The 23,100-nt window shown below is 38.7% G+C and overlaps 1 protein-coding gene and 1 long non-coding RNA gene across 2 annotated transcripts in view; one reads left to right on the top strand and one right to left on the bottom strand.

Annotated features, from left to right (window-relative positions):
• LOC102399617 (zinc finger protein 850) overlaps positions 1-23,100 on the top strand; it is a 107,655-nt gene that overhangs the window by 59,606 nt on the left and 24,949 nt on the right. Inside the window, 1 exon segment of the mRNA XM_025269894.2 lies at positions 14,230-15,397. Within this exon segment, the coding sequence (XP_025125679.2) occupies positions 14,230-15,397 (1,168 nt within the window).
• LOC123330256 lies at positions 967-22,795 on the bottom strand. The gene is made up of 2 exons (XR_006546029.1): positions 22,594-22,795; positions 967-1,127 (listed from the first exon to the last, which is right to left on the bottom strand). It is a non-coding gene; the product is annotated as an uncharacterized LOC123330256 (long non-coding RNA).

The raw sequence follows: 23,100 nt of genomic DNA, 5'->3' as shown, positions 1-23,100 counted from the left end.
GCTTTCCTTCTCTTGAAAATTTCTTGCCTGTCAGGTGACCTGATCCATGGAATTTTTTTCCTTTGAGAAATGTGATTTGCTCTAAACCCCAATCCACACACATGACTTTCTCTTCCTAATTTGTCAAATGATTTAATTTTTCTTTAAGCTGTCTTAAAAAACCTTTTTTATTATAAAAGTGAAATTATCTTTAATTACAAACATACAGCTATCCTCAATGAAGAAAATTAAATTTCCAGTTAAAACCAATGCTACCTTTTTGATAGTTTCTCCCTAGTATGTTTTATGTACACATATAAAATGTGGTTTTAAAAATTGAATTTATTCAGTATTTACCATTTGTAGTATACATTTTAACATAAAATTATATTTAAGTATTGAGAGGGTAACAGGCAGGAAGGCTAGGATCCCCCAAGCGGAGGAAATAGACTGCAAATGTCAGACCTTTTTTTTCCTTCTCTATACAAAATTAAAAGGATGTTTCTTTTAAAATTCTGTGTTGCCATGACACCTGTTTCCACCTGAACTTAACTTTTCTCAAACCTTGAGCTAACCAATGTGTTTTTATTATGGAAATGTTTTTCTTAAGCTATATTAATGAACTATGTATTTACCGTAGACTCTGTCTTTTTTCAAGCTGGTTCCACCTAAGACTCAGAACCGATGGTGGCTCAACAAACCAGTATGTTTTACTCATGGACATGTTCTCTTAAGCTATGTTAATGAGACTATGTATTTGCTTGGAAACCTGCCTTTCTTCAAGATTCATGTCAATCATTTTATGGCCCGGGATGACTCACCCTGTGCCAATACTGTCTCAAAAATTCATGTGGTGTGTGAATGGTCTGGTGCACTCTCAGAGTTTTGAGATTTCCTTTCTCTAAAGAGCAGCTTGCTAATAGGTATATAAGGGGGGCACTCTCTCTGCCCCCTTCTGATGTCTATGTCAAAAGCTTTCTCTATCTGTTTTATACTTTAATGAAACTTTATTACACAAAAGCTCTGAGCGATCAAGCCTTGTCACTGGTCCCAGATCGAATTCCTGTCCTCTGGAGACCAAGAATCCCGGCATCATTCACGGCTTATAGCAACAACCTTCCATCTTCGGGTCTCTTCACGTGTGGGACCTATGGAACAGTACACAGTAACAGCATAGATCACAAATCTCTTGAACCTATGATCCAACAGATTAGGTTAGTAGTTCTAATTCTCAGGAATTTATGAAATGGTCAAAGAGACTGGAAAGTTTGACTGAGAAAGGAGAGTTTGGTCTACACGCTTCATCCATCTCTGGCTGCTCCCCCAGAGGAGACGTTGGGTGCCTCTTGACATTAGCAGGTCGGTATAATCCCCCAACAGGGTTTCTGCCATAAGCCGTGTGAGGTCACTGTGGAACTGCAGATTAGGACACAGCTCTTGGTTACATGTGTGTCTCTTTCAATCAGTCACACACACAAGCATACCATAGAGTTAGTAAAGTACAGCAGAAAACGTGTTTGCTAGGAGGACAAAGATCTAGAGCTCCAAGCACCCTTACCTTGTCCTGAAGAATCCCGGACGAGCCCCCAAGATGTCAAACATTTGACATGAATCTTGAAAAAAGGCAGGTTTCCAAGCAAATACAGTCTCATTAACATAGCTTAAGAGAACTTTTCCATAAGTAAAACATACTGGTTTGTTGAGCCATTATAGGTTCTGAGTCTTACGTGGAAACGACTTGAAGACAGACAGAGTCTAATGTAAATACATAGTTCATTAAACATAGCTTAAGAAAAACATTTCCATAATAAAAACACATTGGTTAGCTCAAGGTTTGAGAAAAGTTAAGTTCATGTGGAACCAGGTGTCATCATGGCAACACAAAATTTTAAAAGAAACCTCCCTTTAATTTTGTATAAAGAAGGAAAAAAATATCTGACACTTGCAGTCTGTATCCTCCACTTGGGGGTCCCTAGCCTTCCTGCCTGTTACCCTCTCAGTATCTTCCCACATAATTTAATATTTGAAACGTTTTTAGAGATGCATATTTATTTGAATGCCTATGTCTTCATTCTTTCAAATTAAATATAGAAATGGCATTTAACACCCATTTGTGCAAATAATTATAAAGACCCATGTAAGGAATCAAGAAAAAGAATACAGCCATCTGTAAAGCAGCCTCTTATGTACTCCTCCGCAGTCATAAACAATTATGCTCTTCTGGTGATAACCACTGCGATCATTTCTTTGTCTTTCACTTAGAGCTTTGATATGAATTCCAGAATCACATAAGTTAGTTTTTGTCCATTTTCTATCTTTGTATGAACAGACATTCTTTTATTTCTTTTTTCATTAAAAATATTTGTGAGCTTCATTCATATTTCCCATAACTATAGTTCATTTTTTCCATTGCTCTATACATACTGTCTCATTGTATAATAGTATCGATTTACTAATCTGTTTTTATTCTTCATGGACAATTGACTTGCTTACAGTTTTTGAGTGTTATAAGCAATGTGACTGTGAATATTTTGTGCAGATATTTTGGTACATGTGTGCTTGTATTTCTTTAATATGTAATAAAATTGTAATTCAGTTGTTGAGGGCTAGGGTTTGTACATCTTCAGTTTTACTGGACAATGCCAAACTGGTCTCTAATGATACTGTGCAAGTTTTTTACTTGTATCAGCAGTACAAAGATTCCTTTTGTTTATAGTCATGCCAGCTCTTGGCATTGTCACACTTTAAAACTTTTGCCAATTAAATATCTAGTATTACCACATTTCATTGATATGCCTGTATTATCAGTGAAATTGAAAATCAATTCTTGCCCACCTGTGTGCTTAGTCGCTCAGTCATGTCCAACTCTTTGCAAGCCCATAGCCTGTAGCCCACCAGGCTCCTCTGTCCATGGGATTCTCCAGGCAAGAATACTGGAGTGGGATGCCATTCCCTTCTCTAAAGGATCTTCCTGACCCAGGGATTAACACAGGTCTCCTGCACTGCAGACAGGTTCTTTATTGTATGAGCTACAGGAGATACCCCTTTTGCAAAATATTTGTTCAGATATTTTGCCAATTTTTAATTGGGTTGTTTTTCTCTGACTGATTTATAGCATTTGAATATATGTGTGTGTGTGTGTGTGTGTGTATGTGTGTGTAATCTATATACATAATACATATATTATGTATCATCTGTATTTATTTTAGTTTGGGCTTCCCTTGTGGCTCAGTGGTAAAGAATTCATCTTCCGATGCAGGAGATGTGGGTTCGATCTCTGATTTGGGAAGATCCCCTGAAGGAGGAAATGGCAGCCCACTCCAATATTTTTTCTGGGATAAACCCATGGACAGAGGAGCCTGACAGGCTGCAGTCCATGAGGCTGCAAAAGAGTTGGACATGACTGAAGTCACTGGGCGCACATGTGTGCGTGCATATTTTAATTTACTGGCAGTTGCATATGTGACAAAAATTATCTTCTGCTCTGGCTTGGTTTTTCACTCTAATGCCTTCTGGTGAGTAGAGGTTTTGGATTTCAATGTGATGAAATCTTTTTCGGTAGTTAGTGCTTTTTAAAGAAATTTTGTGCTACCTTGAGGTAATGAAGATTTTCTTGTGTTTGCTTCTAAAAGTTCCCTAGATTTTTGCCTTAACATTTCTCTCTTTACACTAACTGGAATTGATTAGTGTAGGGTAGGGATTCAATTTCATTTTATCCCCCAAGTGGGTATCCAGTTGCTCCAATATCATTTGTTGAAAAGTTCATCTTTTTTACACTGAGCTGCAGTACCATTCTAGTTACAGAGGTGGTGCTAGAGGTAAGGAACCTGCCTGCCAATGCAGGAGACATAAGAGATGTGGGTTCTATCCTTGGGTTGGGAAGACCCTCTGGAAGAGGGTATGGGAACTCACTCCAGTACTCTTTGCCTGGAGAATCCCATGGACAAAGGAGCCTGGTGGGCTACAGTCCATAGGGTCGCAAAGAGTAGGACACGACTGAAGCGACTTAGCACACATTATGGCTACGTCTTGTTTCTGGACTTTATATTTTGTTCTATTGCTCTGTTTGTCTCCCCTCACAACAATACTATGCTATTAAGATAGAATATTAAGTCATATTCACTGTGACTTTGGAATAATATTTGGAGCAAATCCTCTTATCTTCTTGTTTCTTAAGACTATCTTGGCTGTTTGTGTTCTTTTCATATCCATATAAATTTTTGAAATAGCTTGGTTCCACTCAAACATCTTTTGGGATTTGATTGGATTGCATTGTATCTATAATCATGTGAGTATAAATTTGAGAAATCTTCTAATAATAACATTAACCTTTCAATTGATATTATGTCTTCTACATGTTTTTCAGCAAGGTCTTGCTTATCTCCTAAAATAGTACTTGGCAAAGAGGAAGAATTTAATCCATTGTATATAGTATTTTCCTTCTGCATTGACTGCCAGGAATTTGAGCTCTTCACACGTGATCAATTATAGCACATCTTAGCCTGAGATTTGATATTGAGTACCTATGATATATGACCTTTGTGTATGATTTATTTTTTTCTCTTATTATTAGCCTCCTCAAATACATTTTTGAAGTGAGGGATATAAAAAGGAGATATAGACTTAGAATCAGATATGTATTGTTTAATATTTTTATTTTAATAACATTCAGGTCCAATCAAGTCTGTTGTGCATGGTTCCTTTTACTGTTCTCCCTATGTTATATTTCTTTTTTAAATACCCTTTCCACTTTTCTTTCCCAATCTCCTCAAAACCTTCCCCCCCACACAACTATCCTCCATCAGTTAATTTCTGCCTTTGCCTCTTTGCCATCTATTCTCAATATCACTTTAGTTTAAATATAGACTATGTCAGAAAAAAAGAAACAAACCATCCCTAGGGTTTTTTTTTTTACTTACACTAATCTCTGTAACATGGTGTAAAAATTATGGGCTCTAGTGTCAAATGTGGTCTCTGATCTCAGCTACACCACCTGTGAGCTGTTTAACCTGTGAATGAGAGGTTCTCATTCTCAAGGTTGAGAATGAAAGATGTGTAAAACACTTGGTTGTCGTTCAGTTGCTAAGTCGTATCTGACTTTTTGCGACCCCATGGACTGCAGCATGCCAGGCTTCCCTGTCTTCACCATCTCCCAGAGTTTGCTCACACTCATGTCCATTGAGTCAGTGATGCCACTGGTACACTTGGTACACATCAGAAATTCAGTAAATATTAGCTTCCCTTTCCTTTATTTCCCATTCTTGGGATCTCTAAATCAATTATGGTATAAAGTGGTTGCCTAAAAGTCTTTGGGTAGGTCTTGAAGGATTTTTTTTTTTATTGTTGAGGTTTAATCAACATATAACATTATATTTGTTTCCGGTGTACAACATAATGATTCAATATTTGTATATACAGTTGATCCTTAATGTGGGGGTTAGGAGCACTGACTCTGCATTAAAAAATCTTCATATAACTTATAGTTGGTCCTCCATATCCATGGTTCCTTTGTATCTGCATTCTCAGATTTAATCCACCACAGGTCCTGTTCAGTTCAGTTCCGTTGCTCAGTCGTGTCTGACTCTTTGCAACACCACGGACTGCAGCACGCCAGGCCTCCCTGTCCTTCACCAACTCCCAGGGTTTACTCAAACTCATGTCCATCGAGTCGGTGATGCCATCCAGCCATCTCATCCTCTGTTGTCTCCTCCTACCGCCTTCAATCTTTCCCAGTATCAGGGTCTTTTCCAATGAGTCAGTTCTTCGCATCAGGTGGCCAAAGTATTGGAGTTTCAGCTTCAGCATCAGTCCTTCCAATGAATATTCAGGACTGATTTCCTTTAGGATGGACTGGTTGGCTTTCCTTGCAGTCCAAGGGACTCTGATCCTGTAGCACTGTAGTATTTACTACTGAAAAAAACACCACATATAAGTGGAACTAGTCAGTTCAGACCCATGCTATTCAAGGGTCAACTGTATTATAAAGTCATCATCACAGTGAGTCTAATATCCATCAGTATACATAGTAAAAAAATTGTGTTTTCTTATGACTTTTAAGATTTTCTCTCAGCAATTTTCAAATATGCAATACAGTATTATTAACTATATACCATGCTATACATTGTATCACCAAGACTTATTTCATAACTGGAAGTTTGTACTTTTTGACTTCCTTTACCCATTCCACTCCCGACCCCGTCTCTGGCAACCAACAGTGTGTTCTCTATATCTATGAACTTGGTTTTTGTTTATTTGTTTAAATTCTACATATAAGTGAGCTCATACAGTATTTTTCTTTCTCTGTCCTCCTTACTTCACTTAGCATAATAGTGGTACATTACATTGTGCATTGCCTACTTGTTGTTAAACTATTTAAATAGTTTGTATTATCAATTTGAATTTTTTTTTAATGTATTTATCTGGCTACGTTGGGTCTCAGTTGCAGCATGCAGGATCTTCACTGCATTGTGCAGGATCTTTCCTTGCAGCACACAGACTCTCCAGTTACAGCTCGTGGTGTCCGGTTGTGGTGTGTGGGCTCAGTTGTCCAGCAGTTGCAGCACATGGGCTCTTTAGTTGTGGCGTATGGGCTCCAGAGCACTTGGTAGTTGCGGCATGTGACATCTTAGTTCCCCGACCAGGGATTGAATCCAAGTCCCCTGCACTACAAGGTGGAATCATAACCACTGGACCACCAGGGAAGTCCCTGTCTATTTGAATTTTTTAAATTTATGTCTTTGTGCTTTACTTGTGCCATGTTTTGATCACTTCTTTTCTTTTAAATCTTTGAATACCTGCTAAAATATATCAGTGTTCTGAAGATAGCTGTATTCGCTATTCCTTTCATTACAAAAAAATATTACAACAAATTTGAAAACTACAGAGAAGCACAAACAAGTAACAGAAGTTATCTGTAATCCTGTCAATTAAAGACAACTGCTGTCAACACTTAGAATTGTTTTCTAAATGTGATCATATTCTGGCTACTGACTTGTAACCCATCTTTATCATGCCAAAATACAATGTGAACAACTGTCCATGTTGTTATACGTTTATCTTTACCATGAGTTGTAATGGCTTCATCATGTTACCATTTTACCCAGCTCCCTTTTTTAAACATGGTTTGCTTACAAATTATTGCCATTATAAACAATGAGCAGCTCTTAGGCTGAATGCTAGTGTTTTCCTTTTTAAATTTTATTTTTAGTTAAATTATAATTATATATATAACTAATAATTTTGTTATAAAAATTTTTGTGTTATGAAGGGGTTCATACCCATGTAACTACAATCCCCAATCCTAGGAACCTACCCAGGCTCATCACTGCAAATGGTGACTGCAGCCATGAAATTAAAAGATGCTTGCTCCTTGGAAGAAAAGCTATGACCAACCTATACAATGTATTAAAAAGCAGAGACATTAGCCAACAAAAGTCCGTCTAGTCAAAGCTTTGGTTTTTTCAGTAGTCATGTATGGATGTGAGAGTTGGACTATAAAGAAAGCTGAGCGCCGAAGCATCGATGCTTTTGAACTGTGGGTGTTGGAGAAGATGCTTGAGAGTCCCTTGGACTGCAAGGAGATCCAACCAGTCAATCTTAAAGGAAATCAGTCCTGAATATTCATTTGAAGGACTGATGCTGAAGCTGAAACTCCCAATACTTTGGCCACTTGATGCGAAGAGCTGACTCATTGGAAAAGACCCTGATGCTGGGAAAGATTGAGGAGAAGGGGACAACGAGGATGAAATGGTTGGATGGCATCACCAACTCGATGCACATGAGTTTGAGTAAACTCTGGGAGTTGGTGATGGACAGGGAAGCCTGGTGTGCTGCAGCCCATGGGGTCACAAAGAGTCAGACAATGACTGAGAGACTTTACTGAGGTATCTACCCGAAGTACCCAAAGGTAGTCACTGTTATCGATTAATTATTTATCCTATTAAAAAATGCATATACATGGGTAATTCCTTTGTGGTCCAGTCATTAGGACTCTAAACTTCCTAATCACTGCAGGGCATCTAGGTTGATCCCTGGTTGAGGAACTAAGATCCCACATGCCTTGAGGCATGTCCCCCCCAAAAATGCATACACATGTAAATGTGTATGTGGTACTATTTTTCATTGAAAAATATTTCTGTATAAAAAGAATTGTAAGTACATCCTGCAAAATGTGGAAAGTAACTGCATTATAAGATTGGTCCAAGGATTGAGTTGGTTCATGTAAAACCCTTAAAAACAGGGCCTAACCACTTACTTAGTGTCATTTAGTAGTTAGGAAACCTATGAAAAACCTAGACAGCATATTAAAAAGAGACATCACTTTGCCAACAAAGGTCCATAAAGTCAAAGCTATGGTTTTTCCAGTAGTCATGTACAGATATGAGAGTTGGACCATAAAGTAGGCTGAGTGTCAAAGAACTGATGCTTTCAAACTGTGGTGCTAAAGAAGACTCATGAGAGTTCCTTGGATTGGACTGCAAGTAGATCAAACCAGTCAATCCTTAAGGACATCAACCCTGAATATTCATTGAAAGGACAGACGCTGAAGCTGAAACTCCAATACTCTGGCCACCTGATGTGAAGAGCTGACTCATTGGTAAAGACCCTGATGTTGGAAAAGAGTGAAGGCAACAGGAGAAGGGGGCAGCGGAGGATGAGATGGCTAGATAACATCATCAACTCAATGGACATGAATCTGAGCAAACTCCAGGAGGTAGTGGAGGGCAGAGGAGCCTGGATTGCTACAGTCCATGGGGTCACAAAGAGTCAGACAAAACTTAGCGACTAAACAACAACAGTTATTGTTACTGTACTGAAGCTTACTTTTTTATTCTTTGTGGAGAATTGTTCATTTAAGTATAGAGCTCACTTAAATTACTTCATGTAAGGCCAAATTTTATAATACTGTGGTATGTTTAATGATTTTATGGTTTTTATTTTATTTTATTTTTGATTTTATGGTTTTTAGAGATTTAGATTTTACATAGTTAAATCACTGCGGCAAACAGTGCTCCAGTGAACATCTATGTACATGTGTTCTCTAAGGTATATACTAATAGTGAAATTCTGGAGATAAAAAGTACACATACTTTGTGTGTGCTCCGTGTGCTCAGTTGTGTCCGACTCTTTGCGACCCTGTGGACTGCAGCCCTCCAGGTTCCTCTGTCCATGGGGATTCTCCAGGCAAGAATACTGGAGTGGGTTGCCATGCCCTTCTCCAGGGGATCTTCCCAACCCAGGGATCAAACCCAGGTCTCCCACATTGCAGGCAGATTCTTTACCGACTGAACCACCAGGGAAGCCCATACTTTAGCCCAGGAAACACATACTTTAGACTTCAGTAAACATTTCTAAGTTAAACTTCACAGTGGCTTATTCACTTCACAGTATACCCAACTCTCTTTGTCAGCCCTGTTTTTCTACTGCCATTTAGGTTACTTTTGGCTCCATAAGGCAGAAAGACACAATTGCAACAAAGAGAATAGAGGGTTAATTATTTCATTTAACTTAAGCTGGTTATTAACTTTTGTTACTCCTGTCTGGGTCCCACCTCTAGCAATTCTGATTAAACTGGTTTGGGATAGAGCTTGGAAATCATCAATTTTAAAAGATCACCAGGTGGAGAAGGAAATAGCAACTCACTCCAGTGTTCTTGCCTGGGAAATCCCACAGACAGAGGAGCCTGGCAGGCTATGGTCCATGGAGTTGCAAGAGTCAGACACGACTTAGAGACTAAACCACCACCACAGTAGAAACCAGCAAACCCACACACTGTAAAGCAATTATCCTCCAATTATCCAATAAAAAAATAAAGATCACCAGGGACTTCCATGGTGGTCCAGTGGTTAAGAATCCACCTTCCAGTGCAGGAGACAGGTTCGATCCCTGGTCTGGGAAGATCCTATATGCCATGGAGCAACTAAGCCTGTGCCCACAACTACCGAGCCTACACTCTAGGACCCACAAGCTGCAGCTACTGAGCTGTTGTGCTGCAGCTACTAAAGCCCACTTGACTAGAGCCTCTGCTGCACAACGAGGGAAGCCACTGCAGTGAGAAGCCTATGCATTGCAACTAGAGAGTAGCCCTTGCTCAGCACAACTACGGAAAGCTGGCACACAGCAACAAAGACCCAGTGCAGCCAAAAAATAAATTAAAAAGATTTTTTAAATAAAAGATCATCAGATAATTCTAGTGTGCTGTCACAGTTGACAATGACTCAAGCTCATACAAGATGACTAGACAAACATTAAGATTTAATTGGTCTGGAGTGGGGTTCAAGTTTTAGAACATTTTCTTTAAAGCTATCCAGTTGATTCTAATAGCAATCAGAAGTCATAACCACTGGCTTAGACAAGGCATGATTCATTTTCTGGAACTGATGGAAAAAAATTCTTGTAGCAAAGTAGGACAGGGATGATGTTGAAGGAGGCAATCAGTAATATCTGTCATACCTGTACTCTTGCCAGCAGTTAACTTTATGAAACTATCATTGTTTGGTCCTTTTAATGGTGTTTTGGGACAATATCTAAAGGAAATGACATACATATATGTTTAATCAGCAGTCTTCATATTCTTTTCAAAAGCAAGGTTTGAGTTTTCTGAATCTTACGTATTTTAACATTTTTATATTGTTTTAATCTTCATTAATTTTTTCCTGCCTTTTTTTTGAGTTTCTTGCAGTGTTGAATTCAAATCAGTTTTTTTTAAAGGAGTTTAATGTTATTAAATTTTCTTTTGAGGGGGGTAGTTTTCCTGTGTCCAGGTTTTTTATATGTATTACTCTCCTTTTCACTTTATTTCTAGGTATTCTATATTTCTATTTAGGCTCACATTTAACATGAGAATTACTTAGGACTGTGTCTTACTTTGTTTTGGGTAACTTAATTGCAGAAAAGTTACAAGAATAATACAAAGTATTCTTGGGTACTCTTTGCTCAGAATCACCAGTAGTTTACATTTTATTCCATTTGTATTATCATTCCTGTGTGCATTTGCAGGTGTTCTCTGTCTCTATATATGCATGCATGCACACTCACAAATACACAATACACACATTTTATCTGAACTATTTAAGAATAAGTTGTAGAATTTGCCCCTTTACCCTTAAACACTTCACTGTGTTGTTTCCTAGGGACAAGAGTATTCTTTTACATAACCACAATATAGTCACTAAAATCAGAGATTTTAACAGTGCATTATAGTCAATATACAAATTTTTTTGGTAGTCCCAATAATATTCTTTGTAGCAGTTCATCCTACCCTCATCCCTCACCCTTTCTCCCTGATTCACTGACCAGGATCACACATTGAATTTACTTAACATGTCTCTCTCTAATCTTTAACCTGGAAGATTAAAGATGACTGCATTTCATGATGTTGACGTTTTTGAAGAGGATAGGCCATTTATTTTGTAAAATGTCACTTAGTTAGGATTTGTCTTATGGCTCCTCATAATTAACTTTCAGGTTATGAATTTTGTGGCAGGAATACCACAAAAGTGATTGTATCCATCTCAGGACATCATAGAAGGGAGTATGTGATATTGACTTGTCCCATATTAACTTTGATGGCTGGTTATGGTGGTATCTACTATGTGTCTTCACTGTAAAGGCAGTAGTTGTCTCTTTGTAATTAACAGCTAATTAATTTATAATTAATAGCAGAGAGATATGTTGAAACTATGTAAATACCTCATCACCAAACTTTTACCCACAGCTTTTAGCATCCATTGATGTGTGGGATCCTTTATCCATTATTGTCTGGATAGAATTTTAAAATCTCCATGATTTTGTCTGTATTAATTAGTTGGTATTCGACTGTGAAGGAGAGCATTCCCTTATCACTCACTTATTTGTTCATTTGTTATATCAGTATGTATTTGTAGATTTTCATTTATTCAGTGTGTTATATGATGCGTTACCATTTATTTTGATACTCAAGTTGTCCCAGATTTGGCCAATTCAGGCTGGCTTCTGTGTACTTTTGATTTTCCCCATGATTCTTTGAGCATTTCCTCTCTTTCTGGCCCAAGATGTTACAGGCTTATTTCTAATTATTCTCCTGGCTCAAGCCTGAAGTAAATAATTTCTCTAAACAGCCTGATTTCTTGCTGTAAAGAATATTTAGAAACCAAGATCTGGGTGATAGGACTACAGTATTCAGTCTGGTCTTAATCCTGTTCCAGATTTGTATCTCCCTTCACCAGTCGTTAAAAACCTGACTCTCATTATATTTACTAATTTTGTTCAATTCTATAATATAACAAAAATAGTTTAAGATTTCCTAACGTATACTATAGTAACTATCAAACCTACTAAGTGGAGCTCAGTATTTGTTTATAGTTCTCTTTGTCTTCAGAATAAAGGTACATAGTTAAAATACTGTGTTCAAATTTATTTGAATTCATTTCTTAATCCCCTCCTTCAGTGTGGCTGTGTTATTCATTTGAAATACTTTTAGGTTCATTTGTTGCTGTTTGTAATCTGTTTGATTGTTAAAATTAATTTTAACCCATTCTTGTTGATTTGATTATATGAACATGATTCCAGTTAGAGCAGTATCACTCTGCTTCTATGACCCTTGCTTTAGTGAATATTATGTGCTGAATTGTGTCCCCTCTTCCCTAATTCACATGTTGAAGCTCTAACTCCCCAGTGAGGACTGCATGCGTGTATGCTAAGTCACTAAAGTTGTGTCTGACCTTTCGCAACCCTATGGACTGTAGCCCACCAGGCTCCTCTGTACATGGGATTTTCCAGGCAAGAATGCTGGAGTACGTTGCCGTGCCCTCCTCCAGGGGATCTTCCCAACCTAGGAATCAAACCCATGTCTCTTACATCTCCTGCATTGGCAGCCTGGTTGTTTACCACTGTGCCACCTGAGAAGCCCCAAGACATATTTAGACCTAGCCTAAACAAGCTTGTTGTTTGAGTAATGCAGAAAAAGACTGAAGCTGAAATATTTTTACCTCTGGGAACTTGAGTTATTTGTTCAAGGTCTTAATTGATGTCTCTGAATCCTTTTCCAGTCACTTTTAGGTCTTCCAAAATGATAGCTACCAAACACGGTAGCATTATTTTATACAACTGTGTAAATATATTATATGTGATTTCAGAATCATTTCAATAACCATTGATGTTCAGAGAACTCATCTATCTGCATCCTTCTTGTAATTTTCCACAAGTATCCCATTACTTCCTATCTTATCATTCCTTTTCTGTGACTTTAGAACTAAACTCTCAATTACTCTGCTGTGGCCTTTGCAAGTCCCCTTTTTTGTTCTCCCAAGATTAACCTCATAGACTTCCTAAGTAAACATGGATTTTATCAAATGGCATAAACAAACTATATTCTAACCACAAAAGAATCTTCCCTCTTTATTGCTAATTCCAGACTTATTCAGTTCATTAATCTTTCATCAAGATGCTGCTATATCTAGAGTAACTTTCTCTTCTTTTTTTTTTTTTGTTTTTTTCTTCTTGGAGTAACTTTCTCTTCTATCTCCTTCAGGGATGCAATTTATGACCATCTATCCTAGAATTTTCATTCCTAGTATAGTTACTTAAAGCTCTAAACAACCCTAAGAAATGAGTTAAATGACAATTATGCTCATTTTTAAATGTATATGACACTAGTTTTATCCTATAATAAAATTGGGATGGGACCTGGACATATTTATAATTATTGAGCTTCCTACTTCTTTAGAATGTTTTTATCTAAATCACTATTTAGAAATGATTGACTTAATCTGTATTCCTAAATAAGTCTTTCACCTTCTAGTGTTTCTTCTCATTCTGTTTCCTTATCTGTTTGTCAATATGTCCAATCATAAATGAGAACTGTATAAGCCACTTACTTTTTATGAAAATGAGTTTAAGTCTTTTCATATCTATCATAAAAGTTTAATTCTCCCAGAACACACACAAAAAGAGTGAATGTTTTTATATTTTCTTTCAGACTGTGAATCAAAGTTGAGACCAAGAATTATTTCTGAAAAAGGATATTTATGGAATAGAATCATCCTGGTGGGAGATAATGGAAAGACTTATAAAAAACAGCATTGCGTACTCACGTTTCAGAGGTGATTGGGAATGTAAAAGCCAGTTTGAGAGAAAACAGGAATCTCAGGAAGGACATTTAAGTCAAATGATATTTACTCCTGAAGACATGCCCACTTTCAATACCCAGCATCAGAGAATTCATACTGATGAGAAACTCCTTGAATGTAAGGAATGTGGGAAGGATTTTAGTTTTGTATCAGTCCTTATTCGACATCAGCGAATTCATACTGGTGAGAAACCTTATGAATGTAAAGAATGTGGCAAGGCCTTTGGTAGTGGTGCAAATCTTGCTTACCATCAAAGAATTCATACTGGTGAAAAACCTTATGAATGTAACGAATGTGGGAAGGCCTTTGGTAGTGGCTCAAACCTTACTCACCATCAGCGAATTCACACTGGAGAGAAACCATATGAATGTAAGGAATGTGGGAAAGCCTTTAGTTTTGGATCAGGCCTTATTCGACATCAGATAATTCACAGTGGTGAAAAGCCTTATGAGTGTAAGGTATGTGGGAAGTCCTTTAGTTTTGAATCAGCCCTTACTCGGCATCACAGAATCCACACAGGTGAGAAACCTTATGAATGTAAGGATTGTGGAAAAGCCTTTGGCAGTGGCTCCAACCTTACTCAGCATCGAAGAGTTCACACTGGTGAGAAACCTTATGAATGTAAAGGATGTGGAATGGCCTTTAGTAGTGGTTCAGCCCTTACTCGGCATCAGAGAATTCATACGGGTGAGAAACCATATATATGTAATGAATGTGGGAAAGCATTTAGTTTTGGATCAGCCCTTACTCGACATCAAAGAATTCACACTGGTGAGAAACCTTATGTGTGTAAGGAATGTGGGAAGGCTTTCAATAGTGGCTCAGATCTCACGCAACATCAGAGAATTCACACTGGTGAGAAACCTTATGAGTGTAAGGAATGTGAGAAAGCCTTTAGAAGTGGTTCAAAACTTATTCAGCATCAAAGAATGCACACTGGTGAGAAACCCTACGAGTGTAAGGAATGTGGGAAGGCCTTTAGTAGTGGTTCAGACCTCACTCAACATCAGAGAATTCATACTGGTGAGAAACCTTATGAATGTAAGGAATGTGGGAAGGCTTTCGCTAGTGGCTCAAAACTTATCCAACACCAGCTAATTCACACTGGTGAAAAACCCTATGAATGTAGAGAATGTAGAAAGTCCTTTAGTAGTGGCTCAGCTCTTAATCGGCACCAGAGAATACACACTGGTCAGAAACCCTATGAATGTAAGGAATGTGGGAAGACTTTTGGTACTGGCTCAACCCTTACTCAGCACCAGAGAATGCATACTGCTGAGAAGCTTTATGAATGTAAGGCATGTGGGAAAGCTTTGGGGAGGGGTTCAGAAATTCAGCAACATAAGAAAAATCATGCTGGTGAGAAGCTCTGTGAATTGGAAACTCCATAACGTTGGAATTATATAGTTAAGCATACAAGAAAAAAATTCATACTAGTGAGAATCCCCACAAATGTAATTAAAGTACATATACCTTACTTTACCAGTTAGTCAGTCTAAGAAAATTCATACATAAAATTTTTTTTTAAACCAATCTGAATAAAATAGAAGATTTTTATCTAAATTCATTCCTTCACTATTTTCAGAAAATTCACACTTGTTAATATTAAAAATGGAAAAATCTTTTATTGTACATTGCCTTTATTTTAAACATTGAAATTTATTCAGGGGCTAACCTTGCTACTTTCTTTTTAATGTTCTTATTTTTTTGTGTATTATACAGAATTACTGATCCATTTCAAAATTATTTTAAATTATTACTGAGGGTCTAAATTTACCCTTTTTCTCTCCCATTTCTCATACTAATATCATTTATCCAATAACCATATCTATTTTTATATTTTTGTTGTTTGATAGTATATTTTTATACATATAAAGCTTAAATATCACTTCAGTATTTGTTTTCAAATTTGCATATCTGTGTTTATATCTGTTTTTCACCCTGTTTGTGTTAAGTTATGGTTACTTTTACATATCCTTTAATGTCTTATGGATGTGTACTTTTTGTTTTGGAAGGTTGTTTTATTTTTCTTTATAAACTTTATACTGTTCTTTTTGCAGAACAATTTTCCTACATAAAAATGTAAATATGAGTTAAAGATAGATATAGTTATCTGTAATCTTACCAGTCATAGATAATCACTGTCAAATTTTTGGAACAAATCCTTTAAGATTATATCTGGCATTGCTTTTGGAAGAAATGTGATCATGCTATAACCAGCTTTTAATATTCTTTCTCTGTAAATATATTATTACAATTCCACTGGCATTAAAGTATTTACCTGTTTTTATCAAACCCTTATTTTTGTCAAATACAGAAAAAATTTTTAATCATAAAGAGTTACTTTGTTGGCCCCTTTTGAATGTGTCTGCTTTATTTGTTGTTCATTTTAAAAGATAATGTGTGGATCTCCTCTGCTTTACATGATTTATACATCATCCGTAAAATCTTACTTCCCTTTGGCTAACATCCCTGAACTTAGTTACTTCCCCAGCATTAACTAACTTGCTTATTCTTCCAGATCCTTTTATGTGCATATGTGATGTGTTTATGGTACTGTGGGCATAATTAGTGTGGTTCTGAAGCAAATTATGGGGATTCTACAATGTGCCTATCACATAATAAACACTTGGTTAATTTAGCCATCATCATTGTTATCTTCTCAGTCTTTGTTATTTATGGCAAAAGTTTTAACTGTGATCTCTACCTTACTCAACATCAAAGACATTATGAGGAAAAGACATTTATGTAAGTGAACATAGGAAAAGTTTGACCAACATGTATCCCTTATTGAACAAGAATAATCTATCTTAATGAAGAATAAAGAATGTAAATTTAAGAAGGCAAAAATAAATCATAAAACTTTAAAAAATAGGATAGCTCTTTCATAAAAATCTGAACACTGAAAAATAACAGCCTCATAGTGGCATAAGATGCCCACAAGTAAACCTGGCATATATCCACAAACAAATTGCCTCTGAGGTTGCTGTGGGATCCAGCACTATAGGCCAGTGGACTTGAGAGGAGTCTCACCCACCTGTGTATATCATGTAATAGGCAGATAGTTCTTGGTATATGGGCTGTTGAACCAGCAGGAGTCTATAAACTGGCCCCAGTCCTTCTTGGCTGCACTTAAGGTAAACCTGGAGAGTGCTGACTTCAGCAGACACCCACAGGTGAGAGACACTTTGTAGATGTTCAGATTTCCTGAGGAGAGATTACAGCACTCTGTTGAAGAAATAGGGAAGGGGAAAAGGAAAAAAAAAAAATCCCAAAAACCTTTGACTGCATTGGAAAGACTAAGATGAACTTTGCCAGCCCTCAGGACTTTATCTAAACAGAGCAAGAGAAGCAATTGCTGGTGTGTGCATGGGCGGCACATTGGAGACAGCTCAGACCTCTGTAGCTGACATGGGCCCCCTTGCAGGGCCCCCTTGCTCCAGGGCCCCCAGCCTGAAGCGAGGGGCATGGTTCATAAAACAGAACTAGCTTGGGTCTGACCCTCAGGACTTCTGCTCCAACAACCTGGGATCAAATTCTGCCCTGAGTAGGGCAGTGACAGCTCTTGAGCAAAGGACACCTCACTCCCGACCCCAGCTCTAGCCCCTCCATCTCTAACCCCACCTCCTACCAAAGTGATAACTGTCAGCACACCCTAAAGAAAAATATTACTTGTGTCCATGATAAATCCAACTCTCCAAACAAAGGCATTGGGTACCTGCAGAGTCTCTAGGGGTACTCACGTAAGAACATCCCTTCAAGGCTGCAATAGGTAACTTTTATCTATATTTATAGAGGCAGAGAAAGTTAAGCAAAATGAAGTCAGAGGGACTGATTTCAATTGAAAAAGCAAGAGATGTATTCCTATACACTAACAACAAAAGATCAGAGAGATTAAGGGAACAGTCCCGTTTACCGTCACATCGAAAAGAATAAAATAATGTAGGAGGAAACCTACCTAAGGAGGTAAAAGACCTATACTCAGAAAACTAAGATATTGACGAAAGAAGTCAAAGATGACAAGAATAGATAGAGAGACATACCATGTTCTTGGATTGAAAGAATGACTATTATGAAAATGACTCTGCTATCCAAAGCAATCTACAGATTCAATGCAGTCCCCAACAAATTACCAAGGGCATTCTTCACAGAATTAAAAGAAATTTAACATTTTACATGGAAACACAAAAGACCCCAAATAGTGAAAGCAGTCTTAAGAATAACAGCGCTGGAGGAAGCAGGCTCCTTGGCTTCAGACTATACTGCAAAGCTACGGTGATCAAACAGTATAGTACTGGCACGAAAACAAAAATATAGATCAATGGAACTGGATAGCAAGCCTGGAGATAAAGCTACACATCTGTGGCCACCTAATCTATGACAATGAAGGCAAGAATATATAATGGAGGAAAGTTGTTGTTTAGTCACTAAGTTGTGTTGAACTCTTTGAGATCCCATGGACTGTGGCACTCGAGGCTCCTCTGTTTTCCACTATCTCCTAGAGTTTGCTCAAATTCACGTCCATTGAATCAGAGATGCTATCTAACCATCTCATCCTCTGACACCCCCTTCTCCTTTTGCCTTCAATCCTTCCCAGCATCAGGCAGTCTCTTCTATAAGTGGTGCTGGGGAAACTGGACAGCTACATGTAAAAGAATGAAATGAGAACACTCCCTAAAACATGAGAGAGTAACAGGCAGGAAAGGTAGGGGTCTCCAACCGGAGGAAATAGGCTGCAAGTGTCAGACATTTTTTATCTCTCTCTTAAGCAGCAGGAGGAAACAAACTACAAGTGTCAGATCATTTCCCTTCTCTATACAAATGTAAAAGGAGGTTTCTTTTAAAATTCTTTGTTGCCATGATGACACCTGGTTCCACCTGAACTTAACTTTTCTCAAACCTTGATCTAACCAACGTGTTTTTCTTATGGGAAAGTTTTTCTTAAGCTTTGTTAATGAACTATGTATTTACCCTAAACTCTATCTTTCTTCAAGTCCGTTCACCTAAGTCTCAGAACGTACTTGACAAACCAGTATGTTTTACTCATGGAAATGTTCTCTTAAGCTATGTTAATGAGACTGTGTATTTGCTTGGAAACCTGCCTTTCTTCAAGATTCATGCCAATCATTTTATGGCCCGGGATGACTCACCTTGTGCCAATGTTATCTCAAAATGTATGTTGTGGGTGAGGGACATGGTGCCGCTCTCTGAGTTTTGAGACATTTCTTTTCTCTAATTAGCAGCCTGCTACTGGCTATATAACTTCCTGCCAAAGACTAGCAGGGGGGCAATCTTCCTGCCCCCTTCTGATGTCTACAACAGAAGCTTTCTCCCTCTCTTTTATACTTTAATAAAACTTCGTCACTCAAAAGCTCTGAGCCATCAAGCCTCATGACTGGCCCCGGATTGAATTCCTCTCCTCCAGAGGCCAAGAATCTGAAATGAAGGCAACAGCTCAGCAACAACCTTTCATCTTGGGAGCTTGTCCAAGTAGGATGTCCAAAGATACCTGGAGTAACAGGCAAGTTTGGCCTTGGAGTAAAAAATGAAGCAGGGCAAAGGCTAACAGAGTTTTGCCAAGAGAACGCACTAGTCATACAAACCAGCGCAAGCACCCTTTTCCAACAATACAAGAGATAACCCTACACATTCATGTCACCAAATGGTCAATACCAAAATCAGATTGATTACATTCTTTGCAACTGAAGATGGAAGGCTCTATCGTATCAGTTCAGTTCAGTCGCTCAGTCATGTCTGACTCTTTGCAACCCCATGGACTGCAGCACACCAGGCCTCCCGGTCCATCACCAACTCCCAGAGTTTACTCTAACTCATGTCCATTGAGTCAATGATGCCATCCAACCATCTCATCCTCTGTCATCCCCTTCTTCTCCTGCCTTCAATCTCTCCCAACATCAGGGTCTTTGCAAATGAGTCAGCTCTTCACATCAGGTGGCCAAAGTATTGGAGTTTCAGCTTCAACATCAGTCCTTCCAATGAATATTCAGGACTGATTTCCTTTAGGATGGACTGGTTGGATCTCCTTGCAGTCCAAGACTCTCGAGAGTCTTCTCCAACAGCACAGTTCAAAAGCATCCATTCTTTGGCACTCGGCTTTCTTTATAGTCCAACTCTCACATCCATACATGACTACTGGAAAAACGACAGCCTTGAGTAGACGGACCTTTGTTGGCAAAGTAATGTCTCTGCTTTTTTATATACTCTCTATGTTGGTCATAACTTTCTTTCCAAGAAGTAAGCGTCTTTTAATTTCATGACTGGAGTCACCATCTGCAGTGATTTTGGAGCCCCCAAAAATAAAGTCTGACACTGTTTCCACTGTTTCCCCATCTATTTCCCATGAAGTGATGGGACCACATGCCATGATCTTCGTTTTCTGAATGTTGAGCTTTAAGCCAACTTTTTCACTCTCCTCTTTCACTTTCATCAAGAGGCTTTTTAGTTCTTCTTTACTTTCTGCCATAAGGGTGGTGTCATCTGCATATCTGAGGTTGTTGCTATTTCTTCTGGAAATCTTGATTCCAGCTTGTGCTTCATCCAGCCCAGCATTTTGCATGATGTACTCTGCATGTAAGCTAAATAAGCAGGGTGACAATATACAACCTTGACATACTCCTTTCCTGATTTGGAACCAGTCTGTTGTTTCATGTCCAGTTCTAACTGTTGCTTCCTGACCTGCACATAGGTTTCTCAAGAGGCAGATCAGGTGGTCTGGTATTTCTGTCTCTTTCAGAATTGTCCACGGTTTGTTGTGATCCACACAGTCAAAGGCTTTGGCATTGTCAATAAAGAAGAAGTAGATGTTTTTCTGGAACTCTCTTGGCAATTTGATCTCTGGTTCCTCTGCCCTTTCTAAAACCAGCTTGAACATCTGGAAGTTCACGATTCACATATTGCTGAAGCCTGGCTTGGAAAATTTTGAGCATTACTTTGCTAGCATGTGAGATGAGTGTGATTGTGCAGTAGTTTGAACATTCTGCTGCCAAATGTTTGAACATTTGGCACTGCCTTTCCTTGGGATTGGAATGAAAACTGACCTTTTCCAGTCCTGGGGCCACTGTTGAGTTTTCCAGATTTGCTGGCATATTGAGTGCAGCACTTTCACAGCATCATCTTTTAGGATTTGAAATAGCTCAACTGGAATTCCATCACCTCCACTAGCTTTGTTCATAGTGATGCTTCCTAATGCCCACTTGACTTTGCATTCCAGGATGTTTGGCTCTAGGTGAGTGATCACCTAGAGCATTGTAGTTATCTGGGTCATGAAGATCTTTTTTGTATCATCGTTCCATGTATTCTTGCCACCTCTTCTTAATATCTTCTGCTTCTGTTAGGTCCATAGAATTTCTATCCTTTATTGTGCTCATCTTTGCATGAAATGTTCCCTTGGTATCTCTACTTTTCTTGAAGAGATCTCTAGTCTTTCCCATTCTGTTGTCTTCCTCTATTTCTTTGCATTGATCTCTGAGGAAGGCTTTCTTATCTCTCCTTGCTAGTCTTTGGAATTCTGCATCCAAGTGGGTATATCTTTCCTTTTCTCCTTTGCCTTTAGCTTCTTTTTTCTCAGCTATTTTTAAGGCCTTGTCAGACAACCATTTTGCCTTTTTGCATTTCTTTTTCTTGAGGATGGTCTTGATCAATGCCTCCTGTACATTGTCATGAACCTCCAACCATAGTTATTCAGGCACTCTGTCTATCAGATCTAATCCCTTGAATCTATTTGTCACTTCCACTGTATAATCATAAGGGATTTGATTTAAGCAAAAACAAGACCTGGAGCTGGCTGTGGCTTAGATCATCAGTTTCTTATAGCAAAATTCAGTCTTAAACTAAAGTAAGTGGGGAAAATCACTAGGCCATTCAGCTATGACCTAAATCAAATCCCTTATGATTATACAGTGAGGTGACAGATTCAAGGGATTAGATCTGGTAGTTAGAGTCCCTGAAAACTATGGACAGAGGTTCATAACAGTCTACAGGAGGCAGTGAACAAAACCATCCAAAAAGGAAAAGAAATGCAAGAAAATTCACCCAGCTCTACTCTAATGATTTGGGCACTTTTTTTGCATATTATGTTCAAAAAGTATTTAAACACTTAAAAAAAAATCATAAAAACTTTCTCAGGCAGGGGAAGGAGAAGGTGGGATGAATTGAGAGAGTAGCATTGAAACATACACATTACCCATATGTAAAATTAGATAACCAGTGAAATTTGCTTAGGATGGCAGGGAGCTCAACCTGGTGCTCTGTGACAACCCAAACAGGTAGGATGGGGAGGGGGTGGGGTAAGGAGAGTTAAGAAGAAGGGGACATATATATACTTAGGGTTGATTTGTGTTGATGTATGGAAGAAACCCACACAATATTATAAAGCAATTATCCTCCAATTAAAAAAAAAAAAAAAAAAAAAAACTGTCTCAGGAACAGCTACACAACCACCAACCCCCCTCCACCGAAGGTCACAAACTGAAGCAAATGCACTCACACCAGCAGTGAAGGGTCTCTCTTCTCATGCCCTCCGACAACAGGCCACGCTGCGGTTAGTGCCTGGGGATTCCTCTCCTTCAGTTTCCTCAGAATCTGCTCTATCTTCCCCTCCACCTGCCAGGACCTTCGGACTCTAGTTCTCCTCGGCGGCATCCATCGCAGCCCCGCCCAAGCTGGGACTGAGAACTGGACGATGCCACTGTGCCCTCTGGGGCTCTTAGTTCTAGGGCTCAGTCTCTCAGTCAAGTCCGACTCTTTGTGACCCCATGGACTGTCGCACGCCAGGCTTCCCTGTCCATCACCAACTCCCGGAGCTGGGGCTCTTAAACACACTACAAGTCCCAGAAGTCCCCATGGCGGAAATAATCTTCCCTCCAGAATGCCCGTGGAGGGTCCTCTTCACAGTCTGAGCTACAGTCTAGCGGAGTGATTCTCCCCCACCCTCCTCCACCCCGGGAGTCAACGGAGGGCCTGATACCCTCGCAGGATTACGGTACGGAGGAGG

Source organism: Bubalus bubalis, chromosome 18 (genome assembly GCF_019923935.1).
Source record: "Bubalus bubalis isolate 160015118507 breed Murrah chromosome 18, NDDB_SH_1, whole genome shotgun sequence".
Classification (NCBI taxonomy): domain Eukaryota; kingdom Metazoa; phylum Chordata; class Mammalia; order Artiodactyla; family Bovidae; genus Bubalus; species Bubalus bubalis.
The sequence above is the reverse complement of the archived record's forward strand: the minus strand, read 5'-3'. Positions and strand labels throughout refer to the sequence as shown.